This window comes from Carassius gibelio, chromosome B24, assembly GCF_023724105.1.
Source record: "Carassius gibelio isolate Cgi1373 ecotype wild population from Czech Republic chromosome B24, carGib1.2-hapl.c, whole genome shotgun sequence".
Taxonomy (NCBI): domain Eukaryota; kingdom Metazoa; phylum Chordata; class Actinopteri; order Cypriniformes; family Cyprinidae; genus Carassius; species Carassius gibelio.
This window is the reverse complement of record NC_068419.1, coordinates 5,112,220-5,129,628: the sequence shown is the minus strand read 5'-3', so window position 1 is coordinate 5,129,628 and position 17,409 is coordinate 5,112,220. Positions and strand designations below refer to the sequence as shown.

Sequence of the window (17,409 nt, the reverse complement as noted above, 5' to 3'; positions counted from 1 at the left end):
ACATATGCTAATAAAAAATATATATATATAAAGCACTGATTATATACTGCAAACATTTTACTATTAAAACTATTATTATAATTTAATTAATTAATTAATTAACATCTTCTGAAATATTTTTGTATTTATCTTTCAATCTAGAAAAGAACTAAATAAGTGAATTATAAGAAAGAGCGAGGCCTTACCTCAGTGTAGCAAAGATGGAGAGCGAGTGCAGGCCAGATCAAAGACAGGGGTTATGTACTTCAGGAGGAGGGGCCTCCTCTAATTCTGTCTCCTTTAGAGCCTGTTGTCATGGTGACGGAGGCCCTTGTCATGTGTCAATCGTCCCAGCTTCCATGAACACACGTCATCGAGGTTAATGAAACAACTTCAACACTTTAAGCAGTGATTCAAACACGATGAAGGTGAGGTTTGGTAAAATGGAGTGTGTTAAGATTATGTCTTCAGTTATTCCCAATTCATTTGGTTTTCATTTTAAGTGCATCCATATATAATTTAAATATACCACATCATAAATAGCCTAATTATATTTAACATCATTTTGCACATCTCACTCACCACAGCTCGTGACTACCATAGTTGAGAGCGTGAATAAGAGGAAATGAATAATAATGGAAAACAATGTGGACATTGTTTATTGACAGGCTTTGATGTCTTTCTATTCTCCTCTGATGTGAATGGTGTTTCTTCCTCCCGTGTGAAGTGGTTTTTATTATATTTTCATTCACTGAACCATACTCTACCACCCTGTTAAACACAACAAGTCCATATGCCAACCTGACGCCTGGTAAGGGAGCGTCTGCCAAGAACATGAATGTAAACGTAAAAACCTGGTCAGTCTGGATAAGGATACAGTGTGGCACTTTACACATGATCCCTAAATTCTGAAAGCGCCTTTTTAACTGATATTTTAAACACATACTGATCTGTTTCTTTGATACATTTACGTTTGTTTAGGTGGTAGGACAACGATTTGAACCAATATAATTTTTGTATTTCTGAGAACATATTTGAGGAAGTGACATCGAAGTAGGCCTATTTTTGCTAAAACGTTTCAAACAGGTAGCTATGTTTCTCACAGTGTTATTATTACTCCGTATTGTTCTGTTACTTGGCAAAACAGTGAATAGTTTGTAGGCACAAAGCATTTTAACAGCAACATTGGCTTAAAACTCCGTAACATTGCCCAAAACATTTTTAATATGATAAACAATTGAATGGTTATTGCACAAAACGTGTTTTGAAAAACTGTTATGATGACTTATAATAGCTACCTTTGGATTTTTTAAATCTATGAATAGTTTGAATGTCAAACCTAATCTTGATTAGTAGCATAAGTTAAAAATCTGTATATAACTATAATTCAAGAGGTAAATTGGCTACTGAGAAAGTCAAACTGTATTTATTTTGTAGACCATTATTCTAAAATTTAACACTATTAGTATTAAATGGTCCCCACAGCTGTCCCAGTTGGGAAAAGTTTATTTCTAAGGTTCAACAACGTTCTTAAATGAAGTTATTAAAAAGACATTTTCAACAGCAAATGGTTTCAATTCCTGAGACTGGGCCATAACTGCTGGAGAGAGCATCTCAGGAAAAGTGGAGGAACCGTCAGATCATTGTCCAATCAGACCGGGGGACCAGCACTATGTCATCCACTGCTTCTTCAGGAGAGCAGCAGTTTCCTTATATGGTAAGTGCAACACCACAATGATATGAAGTGTTTCATTACAAAGACACTAAGATGAAGAGAGAGAGAGCGAGAGAGAGGGTTAGGCTACTGGGAGGAGGTTCACTCTACATTAAGAGACGTCTGTGCACACATAAAAACTCAAGTGGACGCATGATAATAGTATATTCATAATTCTTTATTAGTTCTGTGCTCAAGAGTCAGCACTTCACTTTATAAGTGACTTTCAAAAAAACGGTGAAATGGGTCTTCATCACTGCTGCATCACTACATTAAAGGAAAGAACAAAATTATTGGTTTTGTATGTTGTATTCAAGTCAAATTAAATTCCATTCAGACCTCATAAAATATTAGTGTTTTTTTTTTCAGATATATTTATAGAAAATGGTTTCTGCCACATGATAAATTCTGTAATTTTTTTTGACAATATATATCACAGTTATGCTCTCTTTCTCACAATGAGACAAGTCAGAATTGTAAGATATTAAGTCAAAATTGTGAAAAGTCAGATATACACTTGCAAATGTGAGAAAAAAAGATAAAAAGTCCCAGTCATCTTTTTTAATTCTGTGGTAGAAACAAAAATAACTGAATTACAAGATGTAAAATCAGAATGTGGAGGGAAAGTTATATTTACAAAATATAAACCATTATCAACAAATTATTTTATTGGGTCATTAAGTAAAATTAACTTTTGATTTCAGACTAAAGAAGATAACAAACCTTATTCCAATGAATTATTTTTCATTGAATGTTGTAGTGAATTTTTCAACTGAAAGATAAAAATGCACAATTAACAATGTGTTCGGACATTATCATTACCAGATCTCATTATTCTGATGATGACGGTATGAGAAGATGTTTCTTACACTTTTAATAAAAGCTACGAAGTCTAGCCTGTCTGGTTTGTAATTGGCCTCCCATTGGTTTTGACAGGGGAACCGGTGTGGATCTTGACATGCCCCATGACAGGTGCAGTGATGATGGACACACTGCTGTTGACTGGACGTGACGGGCGGCAGGCAGCACTGAATGGCCACGCTCCTGGTAGAGGTGGGCTCTGAATGATGCATATCAGAGGGGGTAATTTGCAGTTGGGTGCACAGCTGAGACTGTTCGTCCATGAGCCGATTCAGCTTCTATAAACATAAAAATACAGGGATTAAGCAAAGGTGTTCTGTACATTGCACCACTGAAGGATGTTGGTTGGTAACAAAGTGGGTTAAGATTCATGCTAGAAAGTGTTTTGCCCCATATTGATTTTTTTTTTCAATTTGTCGCATTTTTGCACCAAGCCCTACATTCTGACCCTTGTGTGATGTTAAGTTTATGAGTAGATTGAATACCATTTTAATGCTGTCATCAGAGTGATGTACCAGATCAGACAGCTGCTGTTCAAGCGTCCCAGCTTCATGTTTGACAGCTTCTCGTAGCCTCAAAACATCTTCCACTTCCTCCCTAAGACATAAAGTAAACTTTAAACACTGCAAAATACATGCTATTGATGACCACTATTAATCAGTAATCTTTAAAGATGGTATTTGTTATCACCTGTGGGAATCTGACAGAGATCTGATCACGGATGCGTGTTCTTCTTCTAGTCTCTCTTCGATTTCTGTCAGAACTGCCTGGAACTTCCTCAAACATTTCACCATGTCTTCAAACTCATCCAGAGAGTACTGGAAATAGAGAAATAGAAGGATATTTGTCTACTCCTGCGTGATTCATTCTGGGAAAACAAGGTCTTTAAGAGTGGTTAAGCTGGTTTTTGCTGTATAACAGCTGTTTTATTGCTAGAGGCTGGTTAAAACATGACGTCAGTCCTGCCAACTGGTAGGTCCAACTGATGAACCACCTAATCCAGATCAAAAACCTGTTTTTCTTTTGTCAACACAATAAACATTAACTGAAAAAAAAAGATTTAAAAAAACACTTAAGCTTATTTTATTTCAGAAAGATGCCAAGGCAACATCTCATTTTCATATAGATTAACCCGATGCACTAAAATCATTAAACCTGAAATAAAAAACAAACAGAGAATATATATATATTTGAGATACAAAAATAAAACTAGCTTGAAGCTGGGGTTTTAGCTGGATTTTCCAGTAGGGAGGAGTATTTTGCACTTCGTGACCTCTGACCTCCAAATGCAGGCAGCTTCAGTGAAGTGTTTGTAAGCAAGGATGTGAGTTAAAGGGGATTTTGGTGCATGTGTTTAAAACCTGTGAAGGTTCTGAAGTGGTCAATGCTCGCTACTGTTTTCCATTACACATGCAAATTAACTATACAAATTCAAATGAGCCTCATTAAACATAAGCAGTGCACATAGCTTTTAATTTCAGATGTTTGAGTGGCAGAAGAGTTGTTCCCAGAATAGAATGTTTAATCTTAGTTTATACTTAAAATCAGAGGAAAGATATACTGGTAGGAAAGTGCCCATGGAAATCCATTCTTCAACTGTGAAGCTCCTCCTACATATTATGAAGCAACCAGTATGTGTTTTTTTAAAACCAAATAGAAAAACAATGGGGCACAATTGCAACAACTGAAAAGAAATTTCTGTGAAAATTATATTGCATTATAAAATTATAAAATGTTTACACAAAAATTCTTAAGTAAACCACCTCTGCATTCAGCTGAATTTCATGCAAAAGGCTTAAATGATTTACAAATAATAATTTTCATAAATGAAAACCAGTGTATGATTTATAGGGATACAGTAACAACAAAATTCTAGCAAAATACCAAATAGACAAAAATGATTTAAAGTAAATGTTATGGACGATAACCAATATATGACAAATATTAAAAATATATTCTGTTTATAAAATGTTGTTTTAGTAAATTAAACGTAAAATATTTAATAAAAGTAAAATACTAGTATTAAGTTTAGGTATCACACCATTATAATATATATATATATATATATATATATATATATATATATATATATATATATATATATATATATACTGGATAGTCATTATGAAATTTGCTACAGATCACATTTAACAGTGTTATTAAATTACTGTTTTAAAATATGAATTTTATCGAGCTTTAAATTATAGCAATCTACATTTTAAAAAAAGGGAAAAGGCATGTGCAATTCAATATCCAATACTGACCAATATTGATATGATAATTTAAAAAAAACAACTCATAATCAATATGCTACCTATATATCTTCCTGTCATGTGATCCTCTTGTTCTTGGGTCTTTTTCTAATTGGTTCTTTAGATGTGTCATGTTGTGATTGGTTGTTTTAGTCATGTGACGTGTTGCTCATTGGTTGATTTTGTCATGTGACCCTTATTGTTTAGTATTTATAGCCCTCGTTTTGCCATTGTTCCTTGTCTAGCTTTGAAGTTGTAACCCTGCTGTTGGTGAGTTGTTTATGTCTAGCCATTGTCAAGTAGTGATGGGAGAAATTAACCTTTTCAAAGCTTTGAATCATTTGAACCAATCGCTTTCGCAAAATGATTCACTGTTTAGAAGCGCTCGAAACACCACACGCTGGTGACACCTGCTGATCAAAACTGTGTATATGCAAAAAAAACCTCAGGTTAAAACATGCATAAAAATTGCTTTTTACAAACCCAAAGTAAATGCTTTCTTGAAAGTATAATATATAAAATGCAATCAAAATAATGAAATACTATTCAATATGAAGTGTCTGTATAAAATGCGTTTTTTAAATAATTATTATTAATTTGCAGGGCTTGATTTGTTTGTTTTATGGAGAGCTTAAAAAGGCTAGTAAGAGACTAAAACTCAATTTAATTCCACATCTCGTTAAAAATGTCTACAAATTGATAGAACTGATCCGAGATCAGAGACAATCAATGGTTCGATGCTTGGATTCACAGATTCACAGAGATCGCCCCCCAAAGGCCAACTATTGAAATTTCAAAACGTTTCGAAAATCTCTCGTTTACTGAAATCATGTGACTTTGGCATTTTTATCCACGCTCTGAACCACTGTTTCAGAACAAATAGTTTGCACAGGTTTCGCAGCTTCGTGAAGCAATGTTTCAAAAGCGGCCATCACTATTGTCATTTTGAGCCAAGCCTGTTTGGATTATGTTTTATGTCTTTGCTGTAAATGAAAACCTTAACCAGAAACAAAACCCAAACCCCACGTTACAATATCGTGCATCTCTAATAATTTAAATGTACAATATAGAGCATGATTGGAATTAAACTCCCCAGTCCGTTATAGTTAAGGATTATTGTTAATAACTTCTACTTACAGGCAGACTGGAAGACAGATCAGGTTTAGGTTTTGCCCAGCCATTGTCGTAGCCAATCTGGGACCCACAGTAGAAGCATCTCTGCGCCCCTGCCCCCAATGCATCCTGCAGTCTGTGATCCTCCTCCTCACAAGACAGTCCCGTGTCCAGAGATATCGACCGCGTATGCAAACGCCCAAGATCTCCAGAACTTTCCACTGAGTTCCATAAGTGAGGTGGAGATGTGTCCACAGATGTGAACGGTGTCTGTGTAGTGGGTGTTTGTGCTGTTCCTGAGTCATTATCTGTGATCCCATCAGACCAGGATCTCCTGGAGAAAGACTCTCTCCTGAGTTTGAGTGCTGTGGGGGAATTGTGTCCAGCGGCTGCATCAGAGGTCACGGTTTTGTTGTGGGTAGAAGCAGGAGATTCCTGAATCAAATCCAAAGCTGGATCTTTTTTGCTCACCTCAAGGTTATTTGTAAAGTTACCCACCCCCTTTTCCAAAACATCTGTCCTCAGATCAGTAGGACTCAAGTGTGAGTTCGTCTCAGCAGATTTCAGTTCCTCAAGCAAGGACATGCCCTCCCTATAAACACGACTGTCTGGACTAATTGATCCGCGCAGTCGGTCACGAATTTCGGTAGGATAATTTTGGACTGGATCCATTTGAACAAAGTATGCTAGAGTGTAAACATTATTTCTGCCAACTTTACTAATATCTGGGGATACAGTGATTTCTTTTTCACTTCTTATTTTCCTCAACTCTCCTGAGTCAAACATAGTTTCAGAGTCTGCTGTTCCCAAAACAGTTTTGCCAGAGTCTTTTGTAGGCGAGGGTTTTTGGTTTGACTCCATTTCACAATTCGGTTCACCTGCAGGGGGATCCTCCATTTCTCGCTGTTGTAATCTCTTCTGTTGATCCTCTTTACTATCTTTTGATATTGCATTCAGCATCTTCAAAAAGCAGAAACGGCATGGGAAATCAGACAAATACTCATAAACAGACCCCAGCAAGTGCATATTATCCAGATTGCCTACTCCACTAAAAACTCAAAAAGTAACTGTAAAAATAATGGCTATAGATATTGTATCCAAACAGGTTTCCCCAAAACTTTGATGTCTGTTTTGTTTGAACAAACCGATCCCACCTCAAACTCAACTGAGCTACAGTAATATTGGCTGGCCACGTTACATTGTGACCTTTTTTAAAGTATGGATTAAGAAAATATATAAAGATATTTCTGAAAAAAATATTTTAGATAATATTGTATTTTCTTATTTTTTTTTACAGGAAATCATTGAATCAACCACTGCATCACAGGAAACAACAAGATTTAACACAATAACAGAAAAAACATTCTGTAGCATCAATACATGCATTTAAACCTTCTGCAGTATGTAAATAAAGAAAGAACAAAACATGCGTCTTACCTTCGTGAGCTTGGGTCCTGGGCTGTTTTGCGGGGATAGCGCAGGTATGAAGGGCTCCTCTAGGAAGCCGCTGCTGTCTGACTGACAACTGTTTGTTCTCATCACGCAAGACCCGTTTCGTTCACCTACAACGAACCAAGATCAAGATAAGCATGCGTCCACATCTCACAAGCGTTCAAGAACACTAAAGCCACTTTATCAGAATAAACAAACAACTCCATTTTACCATAGCACCGTGGTCAGGTGGACATTACCTCAACTATAAACCATATAGCCTGCTGCACATACGAAAATGACTGAACAATCGCAATCGCAAAAGTCATTTGCATAATATCAGAGATGGAAATTGTCCTAAGTAAACTATTTGAATCCACACGGTGGCTTTTACAAACTTTCGCTTTTCAGGAAGCAAAAGGAACGATATTGCATTTTAAATCAGAACTTTTTTCAGAAGTTCAGATGTTAAGGCCCATTCACACCAAGGACTATAAAGTATAAAGATATAGATAAGATAAGGACAGAGTTAAAGATAATATAAGGATAACTATAAAGGTATCGATACAGATAGTGTAGTTCTAAAAACCATTCTCAATATTAAAGCATAGCAGCGTCAACACCACAGCTATAACAATAAAAGGCACAGAGAAACGATAATGTTGGAATCACTTTCAGAGCGATTCTTTTTCCAAATGATGAATGATACAAACATTGACACCCAATCAGAATCCATCCTTCTATAAGGAGCTCGAGAATTAAAAGCAGCAGATGAGCGTGTGCTTAGAATTAACATACAATATTGTCTGCTGGTGTCTACACTAATATCGTTATAACTTTTGCTCTTGGTGTTAAAGGGGCTTTATCCTGTATAAAACTTGCTACTAAATGTTATGTCTGCTATGCGAGGGCAGTTAGCAGGGCTTTGAACATTGCTCTGCAGTTGCTTGGGTGTTTTAAAACCAAATGCACCTCCAGGGTCCACTGGACCATTGCAGCTCCCAGATAGACTTCCCTCATCGAAACTCTGGACCTGAAACAACAGGTCCACAACAATCGACAACATTAAAAAGGGAACAATGTCGAAGTAAATACAGAGGGAATCACTGCAGAGCAATAATACTTCACCTCTTCCAGCTCAAAAGATTCAGCAGGCCGTTGCAGACTCTCTTCAGTTGAAGATGGGATAGAGTCAAGCTTCAGAAGGTCTGATGTTCCTCTTACTGTCGGACTGTTTAAAACCGGCTCAGCTGCCTCTAAATTAATGCTCTGCTCCTCTTCTAATGGGGAGAGACCGTTTTCTAACAATATTGTGCGTTTGGAAGGGATCCTTTTATCTACCATTGGCATCCCAGGTGATTCTGGGCTGGATATGGCTGAGGAGGTCACACGAGAGGGCATGTGCTGATTCTGTAACGTTTTGGCTTGACTGAGGCTCTTCTTGTAGGCCCTACGCAGAATCATGGCAATACGTTTTTTCTTCTCTCGTGCTTCTGCAGACATCTGGGAGGCTGTAGATGTGTCCACATTCTGAGTATTTCCACCGACCAGAGAGGAGAACGTTGTGGTGACCTGCTGAAGAACCTCGAGTTGTCTAAACCGATCTGAACACCGGGAGGAAAAAAGATAGTGTTTCAAGACTCTTGACATGCATAAAACTCTGCTTATCAGACTTTCAACACACTGCAGCTGTACAAGAAAGGAGTGCCAAGAACCGTATTATAATCTACATATCCGATAAAAAGAACAGATTGTGAAATGAAAAATCCTACACTCTTGACCAATAAAGTACTTCAGTGGAATCCATAGTTCCATTAAGAACCTTTAAGGGCCCTGTATTATGTTATTTAACAACTCTCTCCAGTATTTTGAATATTGTACCCATTTCAACCACAAGCTGTCAGTAATACATACTGCACGTTTAACGTCAATGGAACCATAAGCTACCGCTCCACTGAATGGTTTTCTGAATTGTAACATTCAGCATGTGGCTATAAAGAGAGGTACCTAAAAGGGTAATTCACCTCTAAAAATGTGTGTATGCTTTATTTCTACCACAGAAAGCAAAAGGAGACGTAAAATTTTTTTAATTATGTAATTATAATAACGTATATTTCAATCTTTAAAAGGACAAAATGTCTAGTGCACAATATTCAAAGTCATCTTAAGTCATACATTAGTTTTGGCCTAAGAAGACTTATATAATGCACAAGTCATACAGACCGGTTTTGTGTAATTTTTCTAATTAATTAATTGGAATTTGACAGGCCCTTTCACATTCATTCTAAGGAAGCTGTGGCAAGAATGCTTTTCAGAAATTCACAGTTTGAGTTCCATGGAAGACAAGAAGTCATATGAGTTCGAAAGTCATGCGTTTTGAAAAAATACTTTCATTTTTGTGTGAACTTGAGGAAGCTTGCTCACTTCTGACATCCACGTTTTCAATGTCCATTCGGTTCTGCTGAGCTTCCAGAAAGAGCTGAAAGCTGATGCCACGAGCGCAGGACTTGTTATTGAGGAATCGGGCTGGGATTCTCCCTGTAATGTCAGGCTCCTCAGTGCCAAAACCCAAATCCAGCAACAGTTCCTCAGGGTCATCCTGCAGTATGTTCAACATGTCCATTATGCTGCATAACAAAAAACAACATTAGCAGCAATATCAACACATTAACATCTTAAAGTAAACGATCGACAGGTGGAGGAGTCTATTGAAGACAACCAGACCTGACGTCAGATGGTATTGAGACATTCGATGCAACACTGTTCCTCTTTGACAGAGCAGGAGGATCTTTAGATGACCTGCATGTGGATGACACCAGCAAACATCAGTGTATAGAAAACAAACACTCATTATCCTCTGTTTCACCCATTTCCGGTCAGAATCGCCCTTCTCCTATCTCACTTCCCCATCAGTGACACACCGCCTCATGCAAATCCACCCAGCATCCCACGAAGTGGTATGTCAGCAAATCAGCATTTGCATGGGAAATGTGCCCAAGGTCTCTGACAGGTGCCTGAACAAGCCTACATCATGCACATATATACACTCTTACACAGCACTCCGTCTGATATATAGTGTATACACATGCATACATAGTACATATTCATATAACAGATGTACCACTTCAGGTCATTTAAAACAATTTGATGTGACAGATATGCAGTGTATTCCTTTATACAGTGAATAGAGAACAGTGCTGTTACAAAAATTGCAATTTGCAATTGCAATTATATAATCATACATTTTTATATATGGATATTTAATCGTACAGTACATTCTTAGTTTTTACATTTTTACATTTAGATTACTTTTGCTGTCATCTAAAACTCATTTCAGGTTAATACTGAAAAACAAATAATTTAATAACACCGTTAAATGTAATCTTTAGTTAATCTCAAAATGAATATCCATTTTTTTACACTTTACCATTTTTGACAGTCGCTTTTAGTTTTGATTTAGTGACAAAAATAGTTTAAAATGTTAATTTTTGCCATTATATGCAAATATTATAATTTAGCCTATCATATGAATATCATATCACATAAAAGAAGTCAAAGTTATTCAAGTTATAAATGAAAGTACTGCTTAAAAGACAATGAACATTGAATCTGTTCTTACCTCAGAAGCTCTCGTACAGTCTTGAGAGAGTGTTTGCCATATAAAGATGCTGCATCAGACAGAAAAAACAAAAAGGAGTTCTTATAAAGATGGAAAACATCTCCGATTTCAATTAAACACCTCCAGACAGCAGTACAGTAGCTATATTAGGTCAATATTCTTCATTGTTGTTTTGATGTCTTCTCATAAACAACTGTAGAGAAGGCTTTGGCATTTTGTCAGGGACATGCTGATGTCTTCTCAAAAGCGGACCCTGATCCAAAGTGCCCAGCATCTTTGTTTAATCTCAGCAGTTTCCGAAGAGCAACGATCCATTCCGTCCTGTACCTTCCAGCTACCAGCTGAGTTACAAAACCAAAGCACCTCATTCACTAAAAGGGGAGTGTCTGGCAGCACAACTGACATAAATGAGAGTTTCAGAGCAACTTTTCCTAATAAGAGTCAAACAGCAACAGACAAGAGTGAAGACATTCACAAAGTTACCCTGAAAAGGAAGAACCCAGATAAGAAGAAAGACAGAACCCTGAAGAAAGACAGCACACCGAGCAGGAAGAAAACAACTATAGGTGGTCGACGTGAATATGATCATTCAGAAATGTTAACAGATATAAAGAATGTCTGGCAAGAAAGCAAAAACATTTAGAGATGCAGCTGATTGTATGCTCTTGTATCATTATGTCTTTCTATCCATTGTGTTGTCTATTATTCTGCATTTGTCTTAAAATTAGTTAAGAAGCAATGTAACCATGTTTAAAATCCAGGGTTAGCACAGTGCTTCTGAACAGTTCATTCAATGTATTCTAAAACACAGACCCCATAACCACCTGTATGCTCAGTACTTTAATAAAAAATAGCTCAAACCTTGATGCCAAACCAACTTCACTCATTCATATATCGCATTCATATGTCCTAACACCAGTAGTCAAAATAATTATGTAGAGGATGATTTAGCCTAGTAGGACATGTACCTCCATGTATATCAAAGCATTCATAGAAATTAAAAATGAAGGCAACGGTTTGCAAATTTTTTTTATTAATCTTTTTATTTTAATTGTTTTAAGTAAACATCTTCACTGAACTAACATTCATTTTAAGTAGGATAACAAACAAATCCGAATGTCATAAGACAGTAAGTGACTAAATGTGATGAAATCAACAACAGCTTTATAAATGAACAGTCAGACAATGCAATGCAACTAATCATGGCCCATTGCCTTCTGGGGAAAGAGTGACTAAGACTTAATTACAAAGAATTTTCAGTGTAGGTGTATTTGAACTATAAATCATAAATCTAACTCATCTATTGTGCAATTTTCTTTTCTTTTAAAAATAAAAGTACAGGAAAGCTACATCGAAATGAATCACTTGAAAATTTCAGAGTGGCAAGTAAACAAAAACACTACAACAATCAAGTCAATTTCAGGTGACCTTTTCTGCATTAATAACTTACAATCTTTTTTTGAAGAGTATCCTTAACTCTAACCAACTTTGAATGGGAAATTATAAGTTGATAAGGATACTATTGAAGCCCATAAACACAAACTCTAAAATCTGATAGGATTAGTTGATCTGGGCTAGGTTTCCCAAAAGCATCATAGCTTAAAGGAACACTCCACTTTTTTTGCAAACAGGCTCATTTTCCTACTCCTCTAGAGTTATACAATTGAGTTTTGCCATTTTTGAATCCATTCAGCTGATCTCCGGATCTGGCAGTATCACTTTTAGCTTAGCTCAGCATAGATCAATTGAATCTGATTAGACCGTAAGCATCTAGCTCAAAAATGACCAAAGAGTTTCTATATTTTTTCTTTTTAAAACATGACTCTTCTGTAGTTACAGTTCCTGCAGAGTATAGTTCCTAGCCATGTCGGTCTAGAAAATCGCAACTTTTCATTTTCTGTCAGTCTTAGTACACAATGTAACTACAGAAGAGTCAAGTTTTAAACAGAAAAAATATAGAAACTCTTTGGTCATTTTTGAGCGAGATGCTAACGGTCTAATCTGATTCAATGATCTATGCTAAACCAAGCTAAAAGTGCAATCGCCAGACACTGAGTTCGGCTGAATGGATTCTAAAACGGTTAGACTCAAAGGGGAGTTGGAAAATGAGCCTATTTTCAAAAAAATAAAAGTTTAAAGGAGTGTTCCTTTAAGTACATTGTAGAACCACTGAAACCAATGGAGCTACAATCAACTTAGGCTTAAAATGCTTTCGGGAAACTGTATGATGCCCTGATTGTTTAGTTTTCTTCCAGGACTTACACGGATGTTGATCCAGGCACATGTCGTACTTGGGTAAATCATGTTAAGTTAAGGCGCACGTCTGCTTTATCTACTCCTTATCTTTCCTGTGTAACTGGAAACCATGCAATAGCAGGTGAAGTTTCCACAAATATGCCGTGACGCATCTCAGACTGACGTCCCCTGAAGCAGGAGACAAGCAGAGACTGGACTGTCTCAATTTCTGCCAATGTTTGTGTTAGATGGCATGAAGAGGTTTGACAATGTTTAAAATCCAGGGTTAGCACAGTCCATCTGAACACATCAGTCAATGTATTCTAAAAAACAGACCCCATATGCCACTGTACGCTCAGTACTTTAATAAAGAACAGCTCAGACCTTGATGCCAACCAACGTCACTCATTCATATCGCTCATATGTCTTGTTTCAGATGGGTATTTGGTTAAACTGAAAAGAGCAAAATAAAACCGAGAATGTTTACCTTCCACTCCCAGTGCCAGATCATCTTCTCCGCTCTTGTTTCTTCTTATAGTCTTCACTGAAAACAAAGCAATATATTTAACAATACAGTATTTAGGAGTGTGAAATTCAGAGGCAATAAGTCATGCCCTCGGGTCAGTAGGTCAGCTGACCTGCTAACCCTGTTATAATGGCATAAACCATCTTGTTGTCAACAGTCACAGAGAAATGACTAATTGACTCATTGTGAATCATATTAGTATGTTAATGACAAATCCAACACAACGTTTACACAGAGCTCCAGGGTGAAAGAGGCATTCACAGGAACACTGCATATGCATTGAGCTGATCACATTTATCAAACAGTCTACCGAAGCAAGAAATATACACCAAAATACTCTCCAATGTTGCATTTTATCCCTCAGCTTCTTAGCATTATTTTATTGGGAAATGATGATAAATAATAAAAAATGCATATATTTTTTGTAATGTTATAATAATAAATACAAATATAACATTTTATTCTATATTCTTAATTATTACTACTTTAAAATGTGTATATGAAGTAAAACGTAACCATTTACTGGATTGCAATCTTATAAACTCAGTTTATCTTTCTTTTTGTTTCTTTTTTTTTTTTTTTGTGCAAATGGGACATGTAAACTTACCTGACATTTCCAGGTCAACTTCTGGTTTCGTGTCATCCCTTAAATAAGGAAGTCAAATTATATTAGTGACCATAGCGGAAATTCTTTAAAGAGTATAAAAGGGAAGAAATGCTAATTATAACAGATTGCACAGTAAAGCAGATGAAACCTTTTGAGAAAGGTTCATCCCTCAAAGAAAGAGACATGAACACTTGTGAGATTCGACTTACTTTGAGATTGCCGTAAACCAGCGCTCTACGTTATCTTCATCACACTTTCCTGTTCAAAACAAAGGATGGCCAGTTGTTACAACATTCACCCTGCTACTTAAATGTTCAGTATGCTTCGAAAAACATTTTTTTAAGGTTTGGATAAGACATTGGATTACAGAGCTTCATAAATGGGTGTTGTTTATTGCACTTCTTTGCATATTCAGTGAAGTGATAGGATTTCTAAGGATAATCCATGGAATTTTACCAACACTGACTAACACTGATTACCATACTAAAATTTCCCAGTTCCCTGAAACATCTCGAATATCAAACTCTGCATTGCAGTTCCATGAAACAGCGCAACATCTAACAGGAATACATATCTGTTACTCACTTGTGTCCGAATTGATCATAGGAGCAATATCAAAGTGATCCGTCCTGTTCCACCTATTCCTGGCGGCCTGTAGAACTGCTCTTCTGGCCACAGATTTACTGGTAGACATTGTTGTGGTCACGCGATTCAACCCATTCAAAAATCAACCTCGGTAGTGAGCAAACACCGCAAGATCAGCTCATCTTCTCTGTTCCAACACTGTAAGATACAAATATGTGTTTATTATTACCCAAATGATCACAGTCAGAAAAAGAAAAACCACAATGTACATGAAAATGCCAAGCATATTTAATATTCGTGGTATATACTGTATGTATGCTTTTTCATTCATGCTACATTATTGAATTTATCTATGGCACAACCGGGCTGAAGACTAAAACACAACACAAACACAAAACTTGGCCTACTTTTCTAAATACTTGTCCACTGAAATATATTCCTAATCCATTGCATACTATGACAACATATCAAATCTGATGTAATTGGATCTAATAGCTTTTGAAGATTTATGTGGTAAATGAGAATGCCTGAAAGACAGAGTACTTGAGTAATACTGAGTTTTGTTTAAGGTGAATAAATAAAGAGTTTTTCAGTTATCTGTTGAATACATGAAAATATATTTGTAATCATGTCTGTAATAACACTGCAAGATGTACACTACAAAAAGGCACAAAAACAGTATAAATCAGAATAATACAGAAGTATACTAAACTATTTAGTTAAAAGGTTACAAAAAGTTAAAGATATTAGATTGCGCCTAAAAATAAAATAAAAAATATATAATAAACACTTGATTTGACCAATAGTTTATAAATGGTATATTTTGTAAACAATAGAAAAAAAAGTAAGAAAGTAGTGTGTGTCTTTGTATTTGTGTGTTTACACATACAGTAATGACTAAATAAAACATTAATATAATTAACATAATTTTTACACATATTTTATTTGAATGTTAATTTTACTTTCTCTTTCATTATAAAAGATGGGTGTCTACTGTTCCTGTATTGCTGCACTGCTCCAACACACCTGTCTGTAATGATCACATGTTCCTGAACAACCTACTTGGCTCAGGTTCAGGTGTTTTTTTATTTTAGTTGAAACTGAACATTGCTGGAAAGTCGATCTCGAGGAACAGGATTGGGCACCTCACAAATTATAGGATTAATCATACATTTCAAAAGTTGTGAGAAGATCCCACATGAAAAAAATACTATAGTAATTGTTTATAGTAAATATTATAGTGTTTTTGAACCATACTATAGTAAAGTGTATTATACTGTATATATTATAGTATTTATAACACTGCATACTGTAGTATAGTGAACTGACAAACTGTAATACTGTAAGTTTTTACTACAGTACGCTATATTATACCCTGTAGCTGTAGAAAACTTACTACAGTATTGGGTAAAGTAATTTGTTTATATTAGGTGTTATTTTACCACAGCAACTATAGAATTACTACAACAAATTAATTCAAGCAGGCATACTCTACTATAGCACGGTTCAAAAACCTTAGATAAGTAGTTAGTATTTAGTATTTTTTCATGTGGGATGCTCCAAATGCAAACTTATCGGTGAATAAATGCAGATTTCTTTTTACTTTTTACTCACAAAAATAAACAAATAAACTATGAACAACTAAAATTAGGGTGAATATTAGATTATGATTAAACTAGTAACGATTTTAAACAATCATATGATTAGCAAATACTATTAAACACTATGAATAAGTTATAAAAGTATCAAGAGCTGTGATCAACCGCAGTATGAGCGCCATCTCAAACACTTACCTGAGCTTTACCGAAGCACATCCAGACTTGAACACCTGCAACAGCTCGTCTGCTTTAAAGTTTGCTCTCAAAATATAAACCTCGGCTAAAAACAGAAACACACGAACTAATTTGGTTCACATAGCCTACAGGGAAAAAAAGCTGAACGCGTATGCAAATAAAGTGCATAGAAACACCCCGAAGCATAAAGCCGATGTGTGAACGCTGTTATCGCCTTCTGCTTTAATCCAGATGAGTATTTACATGAGCACGATTGAAAGAGGAATTGAGCTCTGCCTGCGTGCAGAAACATGATATTTGTTGCCTAACCAGTTAGAAGGAAGTTTGTGGCATTTCGAAATACCACCAAAGAACCTGAAGTGAGTGTGGGAATAAGTTTTTTTTTTTTTTTAAATACAAATTATGCGCATATACATATTCTGCCGCTTTAAAAATCTAATTTATATGGGGAGATGCGGGATGATAGTAACACTTTTTGTTTTTAGGGTCAGTAATTTAGTGGTTGTTCATGCTAGACCTCTCAAACGTTGATACGTTTGTCTACTACAAATAAAACTTACTTAAATTTGTAATCACAGATTATGTGAGTCAATGTCAAATACAAAGAGTTCCGTTGTTACAGCCGACCCCACTGAGGAGAGTTGCAACACTATGGGGATAGATTTGGTCAAACAAGATTGACACTTTCCAGATT

The 17,409-nt window shown here is 36.0% G+C and overlaps 1 protein-coding gene across 1 annotated transcript; it reads right to left on the bottom strand.

The window, feature by feature from the left end:
• Window positions 1-1,850: 1,850 nt before the first annotated feature.
• Window positions 1,851-16,977, bottom strand: itprid1 (ITPR interacting domain containing 1). The gene is made up of 17 exons (XM_052596757.1): window positions 16,716-16,977; window positions 14,923-15,120; window positions 14,547-14,595; window positions 14,338-14,375; window positions 13,692-13,748; window positions 10,970-11,018; window positions 10,075-10,149; window positions 9,775-9,977; window positions 8,479-8,954; window positions 8,323-8,383; window positions 7,357-7,481; window positions 5,944-6,879; window positions 3,245-3,372; window positions 3,040-3,151; window positions 2,563-2,832; window positions 2,417-2,465; window positions 1,851-1,960 (listed from the first exon to the last, which is right to left on the bottom strand). The coding sequence occupies exons 2-16, from the start codon at window positions 15,029-15,031 to the stop codon at window positions 2,418-2,420; spliced, it is 2,736 nt and encodes a 911-aa protein (XP_052452717.1). The 5' UTR covers window positions 15,032-15,120; window positions 16,716-16,977; the 3' UTR covers window positions 1,851-1,960; window position 2,417.
• Window positions 16,978-17,409: the final 432 nt, after the last annotated feature.